Source organism: Homarus americanus, unplaced genomic scaffold (assembly GCF_018991925.1).
Source record: "Homarus americanus isolate GMGI-L3 unplaced genomic scaffold, GMGI_Hamer_2.0 scaffold2224, whole genome shotgun sequence".
In the NCBI taxonomy this organism is placed as follows: domain Eukaryota; kingdom Metazoa; phylum Arthropoda; class Malacostraca; order Decapoda; family Nephropidae; genus Homarus; species Homarus americanus.
In genome coordinates, this window is record NW_024712260.1 from 479,321 (window position 1) to 498,047 (window position 18,727).

The following is an 18,727-nucleotide window of genomic DNA, read 5'->3' on the forward strand; positions in this document are numbered from 1 at the left end:
TTTTCAACAGCCTGAATTCTATACCTTTCTCTTAGGTCTTCATTTGACTGTATGTCTGAGTCAGAAAGATTATGCTGTCTCCTCACACTTTTCTATACCGTATCCATTGCTACTTTTTGCTTTTAATAACCCACACTTGAGGAATGAAACACAATCTCCTTCTTTTGTTCTCTTACTTCTCCTTCCCCATGCCACTTATCCAAACCACTAATCCCAAAACTTTAAATTCATAAACCTCTGCCAAAACTTCATCAACATTGCAGTTTATTGAACTTTATTTACTGTATTTTACAAGGTAAATGATGTCTACCACTTCACTCTTCCTTCTCTCAAAAGCATTACCACATTATTTTCAATATTAACATGGAGCTTTCTTCTTATACCATAATTATATAGAACTCAATTACTACCTTTTCTAAATCTTACTCTGCCACAAGAATATGTTCATCAGAAATAAAAGCCAATCAACAATGACACTTTCCATCCAAATCCAGGTTTACCTAAACATGTAGGCTGACATACAGAAAAACATTTTAAACATATTCTCAACATTGTTGCTGGGTCTTCAGCAAGACCTAAAATATTCTGTATTCAAAATGTTTCTGGAAAAATTTTACCTGCCAAACAGTGTTTTAAATATAGAAACCAGAAATACAGTACATATAAAGGATAACTTCTACAATTGTATGACACATACCAAGTCGAGAGTGATAAGAAGTAAATGTATTTTATATAATTCAGAAATTATTATATCAATTTTAAACATACCTGTGGTAAGTTCGCCTCCAGGGAATGCACGAAGTATAAGAGCACTCTCTGCTAGAGACAGGGAGAGATAGCTGTCTTGATTCATTGTCGAAGTGTACAAGATTAAACCATCTGGTTCATCAGTCTTGAATTTGAACACAAGCTGTAAGCCACTACCTTCTGGACTGCTATGCTTCACATAGCCAGAAGATGTCTTATCAAATGATACAAGACTTGCCACCTGTAGGCAAGTCAATATATATAGACTGGTATAGCTATGACAGTTTCAACAACAAGCTATAAATGTGGGATTGATCATGAAATCCCATTTTATTACAAACATACCATGCTGTAAATCAGACAAATCATGTACAGTACTTGTGTTGACATACTGTACTCACAGGTTTAACCCCAGGGTTCCCAGGAATCCTCCTTTGGTCTATACTCTACAAATTCAGTAATAACTGAAAACAAGAGATAAAATCGTCCTGATGCAACTACAGCACCTACTGTATTAATAGGGGGTAGTACTGAAAATTCCCGAGTAGCCCAAAGCCTACTCCAAAGTGATGCAAGAGCTCTACAATCAGCCCACCAGTTAGTCACCAACTAAATTACTATTGATAAACAGCTGTAAAACGTCCATCAGCATGAAAAGTATATACTGTATCTAATGTACAGAACTGCATGACAACCAGTCTATCCCTCAAATAAATGCTTGAAATAAATAAACGAATCAATAAATAAGTAATGCAATTTGCTGGCCCAAAAAAGCAGCCTAGCAAGAAAAGTTTTAAAAGCTGGGGAACTAAAGAGCAGTTGAACATGACACCTGTTTTATAGCCTGCTTGAGTCACTGGGTCTATGAGTAATGGTGCAGTAGTTTAGACAGTCTGCTCTTGACTTCAGGCACCTGGTTTATCAGTGCTATCCCCTATATATACAGGTTACTGTTGATCCTGGAGAGATCCTGTCTCTAGTTTTATGGAATTAAGTAGTGTAGTCAGTTGCAAAAGTGAATGTTCCTGGGAACCCTTAAGTTAGACTCACAAGCTTGTCAATGCAACTACTGTACACGAGTTTCTTGACCAATTACATTATTAATAAATAACAGATTTTTTATAAGCAGATACGACCATCTCCCAATTATAAAATATTTATATGAAAAAATGAACCTTGAAGTTCTGACAAAAGAAGATATATACTGAATTACTCTACAGTCATGAAGACTTGCCAATTCAACAAAGTCACAATTCATGGTGCTTTTAAAAATCAATAATTGGAGTCAAGATCTTTAACTAAACCTAAGAATATAACCATGTTAATTTTCCCTTAACCCTTTAGCAATGATTACCATGCTGCGATGTCATGCCTGTTTGGGGGCAGTGGATAAATACAGTAAAATTCATTCAATTTCATAGGTTTACTAAATTCTACTAGGAGATAGACTAAAACTAAATACTGCACAGAAAACCTACCTTAATCGGACAGCCAGGAGCTGTGTTAATGGACTCCTTGTTCGTGGAAAGGTCTACAGCAACAGAAGACATGACAATATTGTCAATACATCCATTGAAGTCCTCATTTGTAAATTCTCTGAAGTCATGCTCTCCTGGGTAGCCACCAAAGTACATAGTGTCAGGTGTACTTGAAAACTGGCTAATATGACCAGGAGACTGTTCCTGTATTGTCTCAGATGCAATCTGAAGCATTATCAAAAAAAAATTGATGAACATTAAATACTTGACTTCTTTCTTAAAAAATCATTGACCGAATTTTGGCAAAGGTTCCACATATGGAAAAATCTCAAATTACAAAGGAAAAAAGGATCTTAAAAATATACATCACATATAAACAGACATGCTAAGTCAACTATACCATTCTCATATATAGTTTTCAGTGCATGCTCCTTTATTCAACCATATTTATAATTACTTCATAAAAAACTTCTTTGAATGCTTGAATGCTTACCTTTAACACACCATTACGCAGATGCCTGGTAGCTTCTACATGATACCACTCCCCATCATGGTATGTGTCGGCAGATTTTAGCGTAACAACACCAGACCCGAGGTTGTACTGGAATATTACATGACCTTCTTCCATCGCCACTACCATATACTGTCGCTGTTAATAGTAAATAAAGAATTACTTCACTTTATTAACATACTGAACATGTTAAAAATAACCTGACTTCATTAGTCCAATAATAATCATCTATATCAATTCTGATGAGGTAACAAGGAGCTATCTTCTCCATGGAAAGGTTAACCTGAAACAATGGGTCTCTTAGAGATTATAGAAGACATAAGAGAACAGAAATAGAGAGAAAAAATAAATAGACACAATGAGATGAGAGAGGATAAAATGAAAAACTTAGATAAAACAAGAGAAATGAATATAACAACAGGAGAGTAGAAAGAGCATGAAGTGGAGATAACAATATGGGAGAAGTGGCAAGGCAAGAATTAGAGATGGTATGACTTCTACAGAATGTCCATCTCTACTCACCACATTTTGTTATTCTTGCCTAATGTAATTTTATACTACAGCATATTAATTTCGAACATATTCACAAAGACTTATACTTACAGGACCTCCATCAATGATGAACAAAATGCCATCTTCAAGATACGTCTTGAAATCCATTTGTACGTCAAACTGCATCCTAAAGCGGTAACCATTACGAGTGTCTAAGGCTGCATATCCATTTCCATCAAACCGAAGGCCAGTTGGAGGCACTAGATCAACCAGGCGATCCCTGACAAGAGTGAGATATAGTATACCAGTGACTCATTCCTTATCACATGTGCATACTCTAAATTGTATCATATTAATTTATCAAATACAGACATTTCCTTTAATTGTTTAGAGCTCATAGTAATAATTAAATAACACTTATTAGACAAATAAAGGACAATGCAGTAAACCCCAGCTAAGAGTCATGATTCATTATTTCCCAACAAACAGACTATATGACCACTTGCTAGTACAGGTTAAATAAAAAATAAATTTAGATTGTACTTCACTAAACTTTTCATTCAACACCAACTAGGAGAAAAATGAAGGAGTCTGTTGTAAAGTTGATTCAAATTTCCTCCACAGGTCCAAGTTTCAGTGAAATGTTTTTCCATACAAATAAGGTCCATGAGTAATGTAGTTGGCTATATTGTGGCAACTATTGGGACATATTACTGTGATGTATTGGGGTTTACTTGACTTCATGATCCTAATGAATGTTATGTAACTTTCCTTAAAAATATTTCTACAATGTTTCAAGCAAAGATTCATCATCTTAAAATTCTTCCATACCTCTCCACAGCACCTCGCTGTTCGATGTTGTTGGTACCATCCATCATGAAGTTCCACAGTCCAATAGGTTGATCATTAAGACGAAGATCTTCCATTTGGCCATAGTAGGAAGTGCTTCTGATAGCACTATTAACTTCTACTCCAGCAGGGATGCCACCAACATAAATCTTGGACACTTTGGGGTCTAAATTGAACACTGAGAATCTGCCAGGTAACACTTGCTCCACTGGTTCACCTTCCATTTCTTCACGATGCACAGATAATTTTACCAACTTACCTGTCCTGTAAACGATATTATTCATTAGTTTATTTTTACTTGATTTAAGACACATAAATGATCATATGGTGTATTTCACCTGAGGAATATCATACGAGATTGATTGGGTCATAAAGGACTGCCAAAAGGAGGCTGAAGAAATTTAATCTATAAAAATTAATTTCAATCTCTACTAGCTGTTATTTACCTTTCAACAGTGATTTTACTCCAAACACCATCAGCAATGTACAACTTGTTGTACTCAATTGAATGTGCTCCAGCCCCAAGATCCATTGTGAGTCGGACAAAGCCACGGTCCATCTCAAGGGCCATGAAATCATCAGTGGTCGTACGTCGCATCCTCTGACTGCCTCCAACAGGTGTGCCCATAAAGAGTAGGAGTCCTGATGGTTCTTCTGTTTGAACAAACACTGACAACTGTGAAAGGAAATGAAATTACTTATATGTTTCCATTATGATTATAACATTACTTGAAAAAAAAGGTCAGTAATGCATAACTCAAATTTGTGTTAAATCCAAAGAAATTAAAAATTCTACATACAGAATCTATATTCTATGAACTATACTACTTTGTCACTACAGTATAAAGGAGGACAGTACAGTACTGTACATGTAAGACCTCCAGAATAGAAAATCTTGAAATTTATTCTCCAGATTCCTCCACCAAAATAACCTCCCCTTGTGGAAGTAATTCTTTTGTGCTTTCACATCTCTTTTGGTTATGCTTTGTCTATTCCCTCTCACATAACACTGAAACATTCTTTTCATCATTTTCTCCACATTCATTATCTGCAAACTTTTGACAATCAATTTTGTATTTATCAAACATATTTCAAGTGTTCTTTCAAATTCTGGTGTCAAAACAGACATTCCCCAGAACACTCAAAAAGACAGCAAATCCACATGATACAAAGGTGAACAAAGAAGAATACCCATTTGTTCACACTTAATGACTGATATATTCAAGCAGCCCTAAATTTGGAGAAGTATTACCTAATATTGTACCTAATTTCATGCAGTACTTGCAAGTAGTTACTGAAAACTAATTAAAAAAAAAAAGATGGATTTAATCAACACCTACATCAGTAGCCAAAACACGCTGACTACCACACAGCCACTAACATTACATTCCCAAACTAGCGATACTGGTCAGTAATTCTTTAAGATTTTGACCAAATTAACAATAACATACATAACTTATTAATACGTGAGCCTTTTTGAATATCAATATACTGTATCATAAATCTTTATTAATTGCAAAACTTTTGTATACTGTACTACAGTTTCATTAACTAGAGTTCTAAAATTAATGTAAAAGCAATAAATTTTTCCTACTTCTCAAATGCACAAAGAGATCACCAACCTTTGTAGAAGTGGTGGCCTTGGTGAGATCTTCTGGATTCTGCACTTCAATTGTAGTGTTAGGTTGAAATGACACACCCACTTTAATTTTATTTGACAACTCCCGAGTCTTTTGAATGGTACGTCGTAGCTTCTCCAAGCGATCCCCAACATCAATAGCAGTAGTCTGAATCTGTTCCTTTTGAAGACGCAAACGAGCAGCCAATTCTGTTATCATAGGGACTGCTTGCTGCACTCTTTCAACTAAGAATATTGGAGAAATAAGATGAAAGTAAACAAATATTACCAACATTTAGAACACAACCTACCTATGAAACTGATTATATTTTGTTGTGTTATTCATAGGCAAGAAGTTATGACAAGCAGCAAATTAGAGTTTAATGTGACTGACCAAAATTAAGATATGAACCAATAGTAAAAGAATAAGATTTCTCACAAAGCAATGTTTCTATAGAATGCAGCCATCAAACATACTTCGTAAGCTAAATACAACCAAAGCAATTCTATACATTCATTAAGATGGGAATTACATGATACACATTATCAAAAATAGTTACTTGGACTTGATTAACAAAGGAAGCAATCTTTCTTTAGTAGTTTTTCATCTTTACAAAGGATAAAAACAAAGGTTTGCTCCTTTATGAAATTCATGCTGCACCTGTATGACATGTTCCCTAATACTGTGAACCAAAGCAATAATTGGGTTGTAAATTTTCTCAGTTTACTTTAGATGACCATTAAATAATTCAAAGTTCATAATATTGTACTGTACAGGGTGCAATACAAAATCTAGTACAGTACAGTGACCCCTCCGTTAACGAACTCAATCCGTTCCAGAAGGTCGTTCGTTAACCGAAAAGTTCGTTAACCGAAACCATTGTTTCAATGGGTTTTTGGGTAATTGGTAGAAAAGTTCACTTACTTTGAGGTGTGTATGTAGAAGGCTCCTGGATGATGATGATGATGATGATGATGATGATGATGATGATGATGATGATGGGATTTAGAATGGGGGTGGAGGAGAAGGAAGAAGAGAAGGCATTGGGGTGGAAGAGAAGTCACCCCATGGCGCCATTTCACCCATAAAATTTTAGCTCTCTTGGTGTAATTCAAGATTATTTTCTTTAAATCAACACTGCACTGCATTATATATTGTCAATATGTAAAATATATTTCAAAATGACCAATAATTTGCTTGGAAACACAGAAAAAAAGCGTTTAGTTGAAGAGAGTCTCAAGCAAGATGTTACCTCCAGTGAAAACAGAGAGACTAACTCCTGTTTGCTGTGTTAAGAGGCTGGATGCGCACATTAAACTAGTCACTTTACCTTCAATTATGTTCAATAATTGTTAAAATGACTAAAAATTGAATATTAAACTTTTAAAATTATTGAATAGTATAAACTTCTTGATATTTACTAAAATAGTAAGGAATTTAAGCCCTAGAACCGATTAATGTATTGGCGGACTGATACTAAAGCTGGTTGCCCGGTCAGTGCAAGCGAAAACATGTTGAGGTCGGTTCGTAAGAACTTCGTTAACCGAATTTTTTTTCATTAACCGAATTGAAGATCCTTATGGAAGGCAGTTCGTTAATCGAAATTACGTTAACCGAGGTGTTCGTTAAACGAGGGGTCACTGTATATATTTTCAAATTTCTGTACTTTGGTGAATAACCCTATTTCTATAAACCATGGGAAGCCCTTTGTACCATCATAAACACAGGTAACTACTGTATTGCCAATTTAAATACTGGCAAGTCACAAGTACCAATATGAATAATGGTAAGCCACTACAGTACCGTACTGCTAAAGTGAATATTGGTAAACCACTAATACTTATAAGAACAACGGCAAGCCATGTGAACAGATTCATCATTTACAGATGCATAATAAAAATGAAATGAAATCATAATAATTAACAAACTAATCTTCTCTCTCACCAACCTTGTTTACTGGCTAGTTCTATAGCCTTCCCTGCCTCTGCCCTATTTCTCATTAGTAAACGTGCATCTTCAGCAGCTCCAGGTAATTTTCCTTCAACACTGGCTATGTTTTGAATGGCTCCATCAGCTTCCTCCCTAGAGCTAACAGCAGCTTCCTTAAGTTTTGCAGCATTTGTTGAAACTGCTTCTTCATCAAGGCTGTTCAGTTTACTGTGTTGTTCCACATATGAAATAACAAAAATAATAAATGGATCCAGTAATATCATTGCATAACAAGAAAGAAATGGTAACTCATGTACAATTGACAAGCCTAAGGTTTGAAAACCAGGTTCCCAGAACCTGTGACATGTGTCTGATAAGACTAAATTCTAGATATCAATCCTAAAAAAGCTCAATCTTTTCCAGTGCAAACATTGTCCCTGAAAAAAGGGGAATGACATGTACTAAATCTTCTGGAAGGGTTGTGGTTGTGGGTCAGGTGGTGTAAGGATCTTTATGGCTGAGAAGTGGGTGGAGAATGTGCTACTGTGTGAAGAGGGTAAATATGAGAATTCTGCATATGCCCTACAGGTCAAGCAAACTGAGGAAGAAAAGGAAAACCAGGAGTCCTTCATATTTTAATCTTATAACTTAAGGCACATCTTATGGCTGAAGTAAAATGCACTAATAATATAGCCAAAAAGGCAGTCGAGTAAAGGAACACCCCTGACAATAGGTCATACAATGAGAAGTTCTACAAACAAATTGTTGTGATGCAATAGGAACAATTACTTCAAACTGGGAAAGTATCTCTATAGTGTGTCTTGCCTGAGATAAAGGACTGGAATGTGTCCACAGTGGAAAATGGACACAGTTGGGTTGAGGGGTAGTGCACACTCAGCAAGAAACTTGTCATCAAAAGCCTAACTTTCCTTATTGAACAGCCTATTTTACAATTAGCTGGCTATCAGATCCCCAAAAGTATTCCAATTTACCTTAAAATAGATCATGAAGCACCCGAATCATCTCCCCAAAAAGATATTAACCAGTTTGTGTAGACCCAACAAACTCTCAGGTGGGACAAGCTGTGTGACTTTTCTAAATGGAACATTCCAGAAATTCCATTAAAAACAAAAAACCCCAAGGAAACAAGAAACTACAATCAATATAAACAAATGGCAAAGCTGTGATACTGTACCAGAAATGTAGTATTGCCCTACATTCAGTTATGTCATTAAATTACCTTAACTGGTTTATTAAGCACATGAAATACTGTACCTGCAATCTGATACACACCTTTAATAAAATACTCACACCTAAGGCTGCTAGGAAAACAAACAGAAATTGAGATAATACTGTAGTCCAAAACATGACAAGAGAGAACGTGTTGCTGAAATAAAATGAAGTCAGGAGGTTTGATCTGCATGCTCAGGTGACTTATAATGAGCATAACATGCGTATTAGTGTTCTGTCTGAATAGCAACTGAAAGCTTCCTAAATACCCTTTTTTGAAGTTGTGTTGGGAGAGACTAACTGTTTTGCACATTTTTTCCTGGAACTTAGTTCTAGTCACACATGCCACAGATCCTGGGACCTCTGGTTGTCAAACCATTAATGGTAACAATTAAGGACAATAGAATGAGTTAACCAGCCACCTGAGCAAAAAATATATATTAAAAATCTTATTTCTTATGGTAACTCAACACTAAAGCAAACCGAGTGAAGATATAGCACTTTTTCAAATCAGGTGGGTGATAGCAGCATTGTCTTTATCTATGAGAGAAACCCAGGACAAAAACATGAATATCAAAACTGCTATTCCTTCACCCAATTTGCTTTTGTCTTGAGGTAAGAAATATGTTTTCAACTACAGTACTATACAGAGATTTTTTGTCAAGTGGCTGGATAACCTAGGCTTTTGTCCTTAATAAATTATCCCATGAACTTGTTGACTGTACATTAGTTGTCCATTCCACAAACAAGATTTAAATAATGCAAAGAAAACATATAAGTTCATATTCAAATTTATGTCAAGAGACATGCAAACATTCAGATGTACAGATTTCCTCTTCATTTCTATCAAACTCCCTCATAACAACACACAATCTTGCATACATACACCCATAGTTTTTAACTTTTTAAACTCAGTTTTGGTCTTCTATTGCAGTACACCATCTTTTTAGCTTACTCATAAATACAGTTCCATTAATCTCCACACATGCACATTACCCACATGGTCATCTGAAGTAATCATTCCTTACATTAATGATCTAAAAAGTTAATACTGTAAGCCTAATGCTTTTAAAATTGAATCTTGTATAAATGTCACAGCAAAATGTTAAAGAAACAGATGATAAATAGGTCGATTCATTAAAAAAATTATTCACAGGCAATCTTCAAAAACTCCTGTCTTATATCCATAGGATCATATTGCTGAGGGCCAAGATCTCAGATGAGATCAAGGGTTATTGACGGAGCACAAAGGAATACAGGAACTTGCCAAGACAACACTGAACTTGATACTTAGGCAGTCCATACATTCTAAAAATGACTTGTCATCAACTAATGTAATTCATTAGCTTTTCTACATATCTTAATACACACCATGAATAAAATTTATACTGTACAGTATTACCTCGCTTTACGCGTTTTTTTTTTTTTTATGCGTTTCCACGTTTACGCGGTACCCTGCCAGACCCGGAATGCTCACCTTAGGCGGTGCATGTACTTTTTTACGCGGAGAGCGGCACAGGCAGGGTGCGCACAAGGTCGCCCAGTCATCAAAACATTACTGAGTTCTTCACCCGCCACCCACCACAGCCGGCCCAAGTCAGTGATAGTGAGGATATGGACTTATATGGACTTTGAGGGGTTTGACAAAGAGGCCCTGCAAGCCTCTGTGGTGGATAGTGATACAATTGATACAAGTGATACAGGTGAGGGCCAATAATCTACCCTCTGCCTCGGAACCAACCCCCCCATCCCCGTGTGCCCAGCCATCTTTTCTACTAATGTAAGTGTTAAAAAAACCTAATATTATTGATATTTCTCTTAATTATTAATTGTGTGTGCATACCATCATAAAATTAAGAAGTTATTTTTACTACAACGTAGGTATTGTGTCTGAAAAAGTGGAGTTTGGGGGTCGGCCCAGTCTCTATTTCAATTAATCCCATATGTTCTGTTGTTCACTTTAAGCGTTTCCCGCTTTACGCGGGCCTCCGTGGGTTCAATTGACCGCGTAAAGCGAGGTTTCACTGTATATGTTTTCAGCACTCTTGTGCCAAGATAAAACTAAATTATGAGGCTTTACTACAACAATTAAAATTTTAATTTAACCTTTGAATAAAGTCCAGGATGGTAATTGGTAGCATTTAATAACTGTACAAAAAATTCAAGAGAATATATATCTTTTTACCTCTCTATAACTGCAAGGTTGTCACTAATGTACAAGTTCATGTCCTTAAGATTGCTCACATCTAGTTGAGCTTGTGTCAGTTGAGGACGTAACTCCTTCTCAACCTGTTGTGCTCGGACCTCTGCTGATCCAGACTTCTCCTCTGACTGTGTTTGAGAGACTAGGGCTTGGTCACTCAGTCCCTCAGACTTCTCTACTGCCTGTGAAAGATTCATTAATGGATTAAAAATTTCCCCTCAGTATAAACATAATTTTTTCTTTCAAATTTAATCAAGGTGTAGTATTCCACAGAAACAAATAATATTATTTATGAAACCTACTTGTTGTGCAGACATGTTAGCAGACAGGGAGGCATTGTAAGCATCATCAATAGCAAAGACAATATTCTTATAGGCATTAGCTGCAGCAAGAGCATTCTCTGCTACCTCTCGTGTGTCTGCTAACAATTCATCCAACTCTTCAGCCTGAAATTAATTAATTATTAACCATATTCTTGTGGCATAGGCTGTTGAAGAAAGGGTAAAATCATACATGAACCCCACTCATCATCTTTTCCTCTCAAATTCCAATTCATTATAAAAAATATATATTGTAGTACTGTATCTGTTATTCCATGTCTCTCTCTTCTTACCACCCTCTTCCCCTCAGTCAAAGGTAAAATACTTCTGAGATATATATCACAAAAGTCATGGACATTAAGACTTTTCAGCCCTCAAAAGAAGACTGACTTCTGAATAAGAATACCGACCAGTAAGTAATACTGCACAATACAGGTACCTTTCACACATCAGATCAACAAGTCTGTTTAACCCCTTCACTACAGGGATGCCACTTTTATTATTTCATTTAGCAAATACCAGATGTTTTATTCAGAAGAGAGAGACCCCTTGTATCCAAGAGGTTGATAACTTATATTGATAAATTTTGTGACAATATGTACAGTATAGTAGTTGTAGGTTCAGTGTCACACTGGTCTAGAAGTAAACACTACTGTACACCAAACACCTTTTAAGTAAATGGGAGACAAAGAATTCACTACAAAAATGTAATCAATCTCACCCTTATTCCCAGCTGTTCAGCATGACCCTCAGCTCTCTGGGCAGGATACTGTGCCTCCTCTAATTCCTTCATCATCACAGTCACACTGTCATCTAAAGTTGATTTGACTGCACGAAGATGTTCTATTTCCATCACTGTTACAAACACAAAAAAGTTACATTACAGAAAATTCTAATAAACTATGCCAAACGAATGGGAAAATAAAATTTATGCAAACAAATGAGGAATGGGGTCAAATAATACTAAATGTAATAAAGTAGTTGTTTTGGTTGCCCAAGAAAGTATTACTGAACTGTGTAATATTTATAATGATAACATTTTTCCCATTGTTTCTCTGACCACAGTCATACAAATGGTATACATTCTTAAAAATCATCTAAAAAAATTAAGATTAAGTCTACTGTAAGTACTGTATATCATTTAAGACTTACACTATTAGTGAAATAATGTAATATGACCAATTAACACTCGTTGCAGTACTGATGTATGAAGTTAAGGGTTGATAGAACAGTATATCACAGAGCAGCCCAACATGTACCCAACACATCCTACAGTTAGAAGCATCTGATCTATACCAAATACAGTATATACTACAGTTACAAGTCATATGTACCAAGTAATTCATAGTTAGCTGATGCGTTGATATGATTCCCGTTGGCCTGATCAACCAGATTCTGAGATTCTTCTAACTCGGCAGCAATCACCCTATCCAAGCGACGTATTTCTTCCAGTTTCTTTTTCAGTGACTTGTATCTGCACGGAAAATAGGTGAAGAATTTTCAGTTATCTTTGTTACAATCTCATATTAACAAAGATGTGAACGGTTTCACAGATCTCCCTAGTCCAAAGTGGGTATTAAATTAGTTCCCTCTACTGATAATCTAATGGGTCTCATGGAATTTATTAAGGACACAAGTCAACAAATAAGACAAAACTCGTAACATATGTAACTATCAAGCAAATGTTTAAACATGTATATCTTCAACAAACACTAGAGACTGTATGGCTGCTATAAGGTCCTGTATTCCACTATCATTTTCACGCAATATAACATAAAGCCTATACTCTGGTACTTATCTCTCTCCAATAATCCAGGAGAGAGAGAATAAAAGAAGAAAGTCAGAAAAAACCTGAATGGAATGTCCTTTCTTAACATAAGTGATAATGTGATGGTTATTTATGAAAGGGAGAACAAGTGAGTGTTCCTGAGCATCTAGAGGCCCTTATATCCCAGTGAATATCCATCTTTATGAATTGAGAGATGAGGGTTTGTCTGGAGGCCTGGTTCTTTTGATGGTGACTAGGAAAAAACCCCACAATTTTGGTTAGGTTAGGTTAGGTGACTTTTTTCTCTGATTAATTTTCCCTGTGAATTTTCTTTTCTAGATTTGTTTTGATAGTACAGTACAAAGCCCCTTGTATGAAAACATGACAAAGTACCTCATCACAAAAGGTAAGCAAAGTACTGTACAATCAATAACATATCATGCTTGAAATCCCGACTCATAAATATAAAACTAACCAGTCACATTACCAACAGTTTCCTATGGAAGAAATACTAATTGGAAAATACAATTTACCCATATAATTTGTTGTTACGGATCTGGTGCTCTGCATCAGTTGTCTGTTGTGTGGCCTTTTGGATGTAATCTCTCATTTCCTTAATCTTATTCTCAAAGTTTGTCAAATGTTCTTGATATGAAGTTAGTGTATTCCTTTGGCCCTATGGGAAGTTAATTAAATCATAAATTTATTTTTATTTTATAAGAACACATTATAATCACTTGGCCATATGGGAAGTTAACCAAAATGATTTTTTTAAATATTCCTTTCAAAGGGTTTGACATTGTGACTTTAACCTCACTTCTTAAAAAATCTACTAGAAGTTTCTTTTGTAAATAAAAAACTACAACACACACTGATGTAGTTATAGAACAATTTACAGACATGAAGTTATATGACATCAACCTAAAACCCAAGTTCATTTATTAAAAATGTAATTATTGACCATTAAAATTAAGTCAAACTTTCTTTTTCTTTTTACACTTTCATGTTCCATCCTATTAAATGCAGGGTGGTTAGAAACATCAATAAAAACACACAAATTTTTCCATTATATAGTCTCTTTCATTCATCCATTCTCTTGTGTGTGAATTATGTGAAATTGTTCTGTTTTGATACTCCCCTTCCAAAACAAGGCCCCAAATCTGGTTTAGCCCTATTACTTCACACAATCCAGCATCACTCATCAGCAGCAAGCTCTTCCTTATAATATTGTTTGACTCCAAGTTCTACACTCACTCTTGAACAATGCTACCTCCTGGATGTCCATTCCCTCTCTTCATATGTGCCCTCCGTCCCATCCTTCCATTTCCATGCAACTCTGATACTTTTACCAATCTATCATTTCCCATTTCCTCAATATATCCCATTCACTTAAGAAACTCACCTGCTCTCTGCCCAACACTTCCTTCACTTAATTTTATATTTCCTTTTTCATCATATTTACCCCACTCATTGCCCTCAAGCATATAATTTCTTACATTTAATCTGTTTTTCACCTTCTATCCAGAGACCTTATTTCATACCCCCATAATAATTTCTTATCAGCATTCTCCCTGTACTTCTCCTTCCTTGTCTTCAACACAGATTCTTGCCATACACTTCAATACATTTGCTTGACATGGTGATACCAATACTACAGTACAGTATTTATAAATCCTAAAATATTATGCCAAAAACATTCTGTACCTTAATTGGTTCAAAGAAAGTTCCCATGCTGTCAAGGAGCTCCTCTGCTGTTTCTTTCTCCTCTTCCACCTTACCCAGCTGCTCTGTAGAACTGCGTTTTTTCATCTCTTCTACCACAGCTTCTGCTTCACGAATAGCTTGTTCTAACTGGGCCCCTGGGAAAACAGGATGATACTTCATGCTTTGGTCTTTAATTCCATAATGAGGAAGTGTTTGTTTCCATCACTATCTACTCTTTCATGGAAAAAAAAATAGCCCTCTACATATTACAAAACACTGAGATTCTACTGTATATACTGTATAATAAACATATACTGTATCAAATTATCCTACAATTTTACAATTGAATAGAAAAAATAATTATTCTCACTAATATCTAATTCATACTACAGTAATTATGATGAAGTAAAAGAGGTTGTACAACATGCAAACCTTTTATACATAAACAACTAAACAGGAAAGTCATTCCAGGTGATGCAAGGAAGCTATCAAGAAAAAATAATGTTCTTACCTGTGCCAGTCTCCAGACCAATCACAAGTCTGTTGATCTCACCAATGATGCCCCGGGCTGAATTGAAAGCATCATCTACATCTTCTCGAACCCTTAATGCTTTTACATGAATTTTAAAGCTATCTGTTGCAGCCCCTCCAGCTCGATCCAATACATGTTCACTCTAAAATATACATAATAGTTAATCACATATTTTACTGAAGCAGATAAAGCACTACATGATATTTTTGTCATAATTTCTAATTCATTATTCAAGTAATTATAGACATAAAATTATTATAACTCTTCCTCCCTAGAAGAGAATAAACTCCCATACCAATGAAGAAAACTTTTGCAAAAGATCCGAGTGACTGTGAAGAGCAACAGAATAAGTTAGAAAAATAAACAAGGTCCATGGTATAAATGATTACACGACACAGTTTACTTTGAAACAGAAAAGCATTTCCAGTAATTTAAATCTGACCAAAGTATAATAAGAGTAAGTATGGCTCATCTGTAAACACTTATTACCGATAGCTATATGTTTAAACATTTACTATAAATTTTACTCTATTTTCCACTAAAATCCTTTCAGTTGTAGGCCAAATGGCATCCTGTTTGAAAAGGCCCTACCCTAACCTATCCTAAAAAAGGAGATGGGAGCTCAACAGGACCAGGCCCCAATCCTAAAAGTTACAAAAGAGGATTCTTTAACTGTACATCAATAGGATTAGGGCCTACAAGGACTATAGGCCATTAAGATTGGGGTTTATTTGACTGCAGTCTGATAAGGAAACCTCTATACATGAATTAAGTAGCACATGCCAAAGTTAAGTGACATAAGCTGGGTTGGAATTCAAACTAATACTGTATTAGAGAGTAGAAGAGTAGAAAGCAATTTCTAGAGGCAGATTACAACCAAGGTCCAATCAAACCCAAAAGCTTCTAATATTTCACAAAACCAAAATTCAGGAAACACGTGGGTGTAACAGATCTGAGACATAGATGGTAGTAATGAAGACTCAGACCAGGACACAGCTGGTTGTTAATGAATTCTTTTCCTCAAGTGTTTAGATGAGGATGAAAAAACCTACTAGTACTTAATTTTGAGGAAAGGCAGTTTGGCATAATATTGAGGTAATACTGTATACAGTACTGTATAGCATTCTCAGAATGCCTGTGAGGGTTAGCCATGAACCTATGATTACTTGATGGCATGGTGTCCCATTTGCTATCAAGCAAATCTGAAGTAAGTTTTATGGATGGATGCTCATCCTATTGCTCACCCAATTTTACAGAGTGGGAACTAGGCATTCATCATAAGACTTCCAAGCACCTTCATAGCTGGCAAGGCAAGGTTGCAACTCCCTGAGGTAATAAAAATTTTCTTGCCTCCACTGATATCCATTAATACACCGGTGTAACAGACAAGAAAAATGCAAAAGAAAACGAAAAGTTTGATTACATTATACTCATGCATCACATATAAGTGCTAACTAGCTTCTGCCAGCAGATGATACATGCTGCACAACAGAAATATAAATAATTGATTCATAATTACTTATATGTTTTTATAATCATGAGTAAGCATAAGCAATCTATTCACTGGCAGTCAAAATAAACGGTAGATAACAGTCTTTTATTTTTTTAACCCTGCCACAGTTATAAGAGAATTCTGATTACTTATGTTCTAATAAGACTGAGTATCATCTATATAATGCACTGTCTTGTTACAACCTAGATCAAGTGTGCCACACATTATAATAGGCTCTAAATTCTAATGAGCCTCGGTGGGCCCCAAGACTGATGACAAACACATACAGTACAGGTATATTATAATATTAAATACTTATTAATAGAATTTACACATTTGTGTGGCAGTTTATTTTAATCCCAAGAATCACACACACAAGAGTTTCCTAGTTATAAGTTGTTCAGATATTGCAGAACTTAGTTGTGGCTGAGCAACTAGTAACTTACTTGAGCAGACACAGACTGTGCTTCTTTCATGATGGAGTTTAGATCGCCTTCTAGAGGTACATTCTCAGCCTCAGACAAGTCCAGCAAATTAACTTGAGGTCGAAGTTCATACAAAGTCGAGTTGATAACTCCCAGTCTTTGGTGTAGGAAAAAGCTATATGCTGCAGTCTGTTGGCAACAATGCATATTAATATTAATAACAGGAGGTTTGCCATCATTTTGATTACATATTCCATATGGTGACATCCATATTATTTAGTTCAAATCACAAGTTTTCAAAAAGTAATCTAATGACACAAATCAGTAGGAAATAAAAAAGCTGTTAACACCTATTAAGTTAAAACTCAATATTAAAAGAATAAGTCAAAGACGTACTGAACATCTGGAATAAGTGGCAATAAATATTGCATTAGGTATTGATTGAGAGTCCATTTTATAACTGAAATGTGACAAAGAGACTCCAAGAAGAATAACCAGTCAGTTTCTTCTACCAAAATCCAAAATAAGAATCCTTAAACCTAAATCAGCCTCCAGCTGGATATTATCATTCCATGAGCAAGACACCCATTTGATTAACAAAATAAACTCTCCTCTGATGATAGAATTATGTACATCCTGTAATGTAAAACTGGGTTCCCCCTTAACACAGTATGAGAAAAGGCTGGAACCTGCAACCACATGCTGGTTGAATTGTCAATTGCAAGGTGAGTGCATCCATTACTTTGGGTATGGAGACAGCTGCCAGATTAAGGACCCTCACTACTTGGGAAAACAGAGAAAGCCTTGGTAGTGGAATTCCAATATGGCAGATAACAAACAAGGGAAGGTAAGGCTGCTTATGCTAGTGTGGCCAAGAGTCAGTCAGTCTTTGAGAGCAACCTTGGTTCCCTTTTTAACCTCTTCACTATGGGGACGTCACTTTCAATATTTTATTTGGCTAACACTAGATGATTTTATTCGGCACAGAGGTGACCCCATACACAAGGGGTTAAGGAATATGGTTACTATGGGAAGGTGTTGCTAATCATCTGAATAGCACCAATCATAAACTGGCTTGATGTTATAAAAAATCATGAAAAGGAGAAGTCACTCAACCAAGACAATATAGTAAGGCAATATGTAAATCCTTTTATGTGATCCATGTTATAACATGGAAATTTGGTAAAATGCTACATAACTGATGGACCCAGAACATCCACATCACCTACCTTGGGATTTGAGTTTAGTGAGTGAATTATCAATGCCCATTAAAGAAATATAAATGTGTTTTAAGTAATTTAGTAAGAATTACCTCAAATTCATTGATTGTTGGCTGAATGAGCCATGCGAGTTCATCAGTGGTATCCAGCAAGGCATGGACACATTCTTCACATTCTTGGCAACCAACACCATCAACCAAGACCCACC

At 35.8% G+C, this 18,727-nt stretch overlaps 1 protein-coding gene across 4 annotated transcripts in view; it reads right to left on the bottom strand.

The window, feature by feature from the left end:
- Window positions 1–18,727, bottom strand: part of LOC121859626 (laminin subunit alpha-like) — a 91,406-nt gene that overhangs the window by 19,839 nt on the left and 52,840 nt on the right. For all 4 annotated transcript variants that reach the window (XM_042356580.1, XM_042356573.1, XM_042356569.1 and 1 more), the window contains exons 33-49: window positions 18,612–18,726; window positions 17,321–17,488; window positions 15,362–15,524; window positions 14,851–15,005; window positions 13,680–13,822; window positions 12,713–12,852; window positions 12,100–12,233; window positions 11,361–11,504; window positions 11,041–11,240; window positions 7,645–7,853; window positions 5,700–5,941; window positions 4,524–4,753; window positions 4,060–4,341; window positions 3,340–3,508; window positions 2,719–2,874; window positions 2,226–2,450; window positions 769–988 (exon numbers count right to left, since the gene is read on the bottom strand). In XM_042356580.1, coding sequence (XP_042212514.1) covers window positions 769–988; window positions 2,226–2,450; window positions 2,719–2,874; window positions 3,340–3,508; window positions 4,060–4,341; window positions 4,524–4,753; window positions 5,700–5,941; window positions 7,645–7,853; window positions 11,041–11,240; window positions 11,361–11,504; window positions 12,100–12,233; window positions 12,713–12,852; window positions 13,680–13,822; window positions 14,851–15,005; window positions 15,362–15,524; window positions 17,321–17,488; window positions 18,612–18,726 — 3,095 coding nt within the window. The remainder of the gene's footprint in view (window positions 1–768; window positions 989–2,225; window positions 2,451–2,718; window positions 2,875–3,339; window positions 3,509–4,059; window positions 4,342–4,523; window positions 4,754–5,699; window positions 5,942–7,644; window positions 7,854–11,040; window positions 11,241–11,360; window positions 11,505–12,099; window positions 12,234–12,712; window positions 12,853–13,679; window positions 13,823–14,850; window positions 15,006–15,361; window positions 15,525–17,320; window positions 17,489–18,611; window position 18,727) is intronic.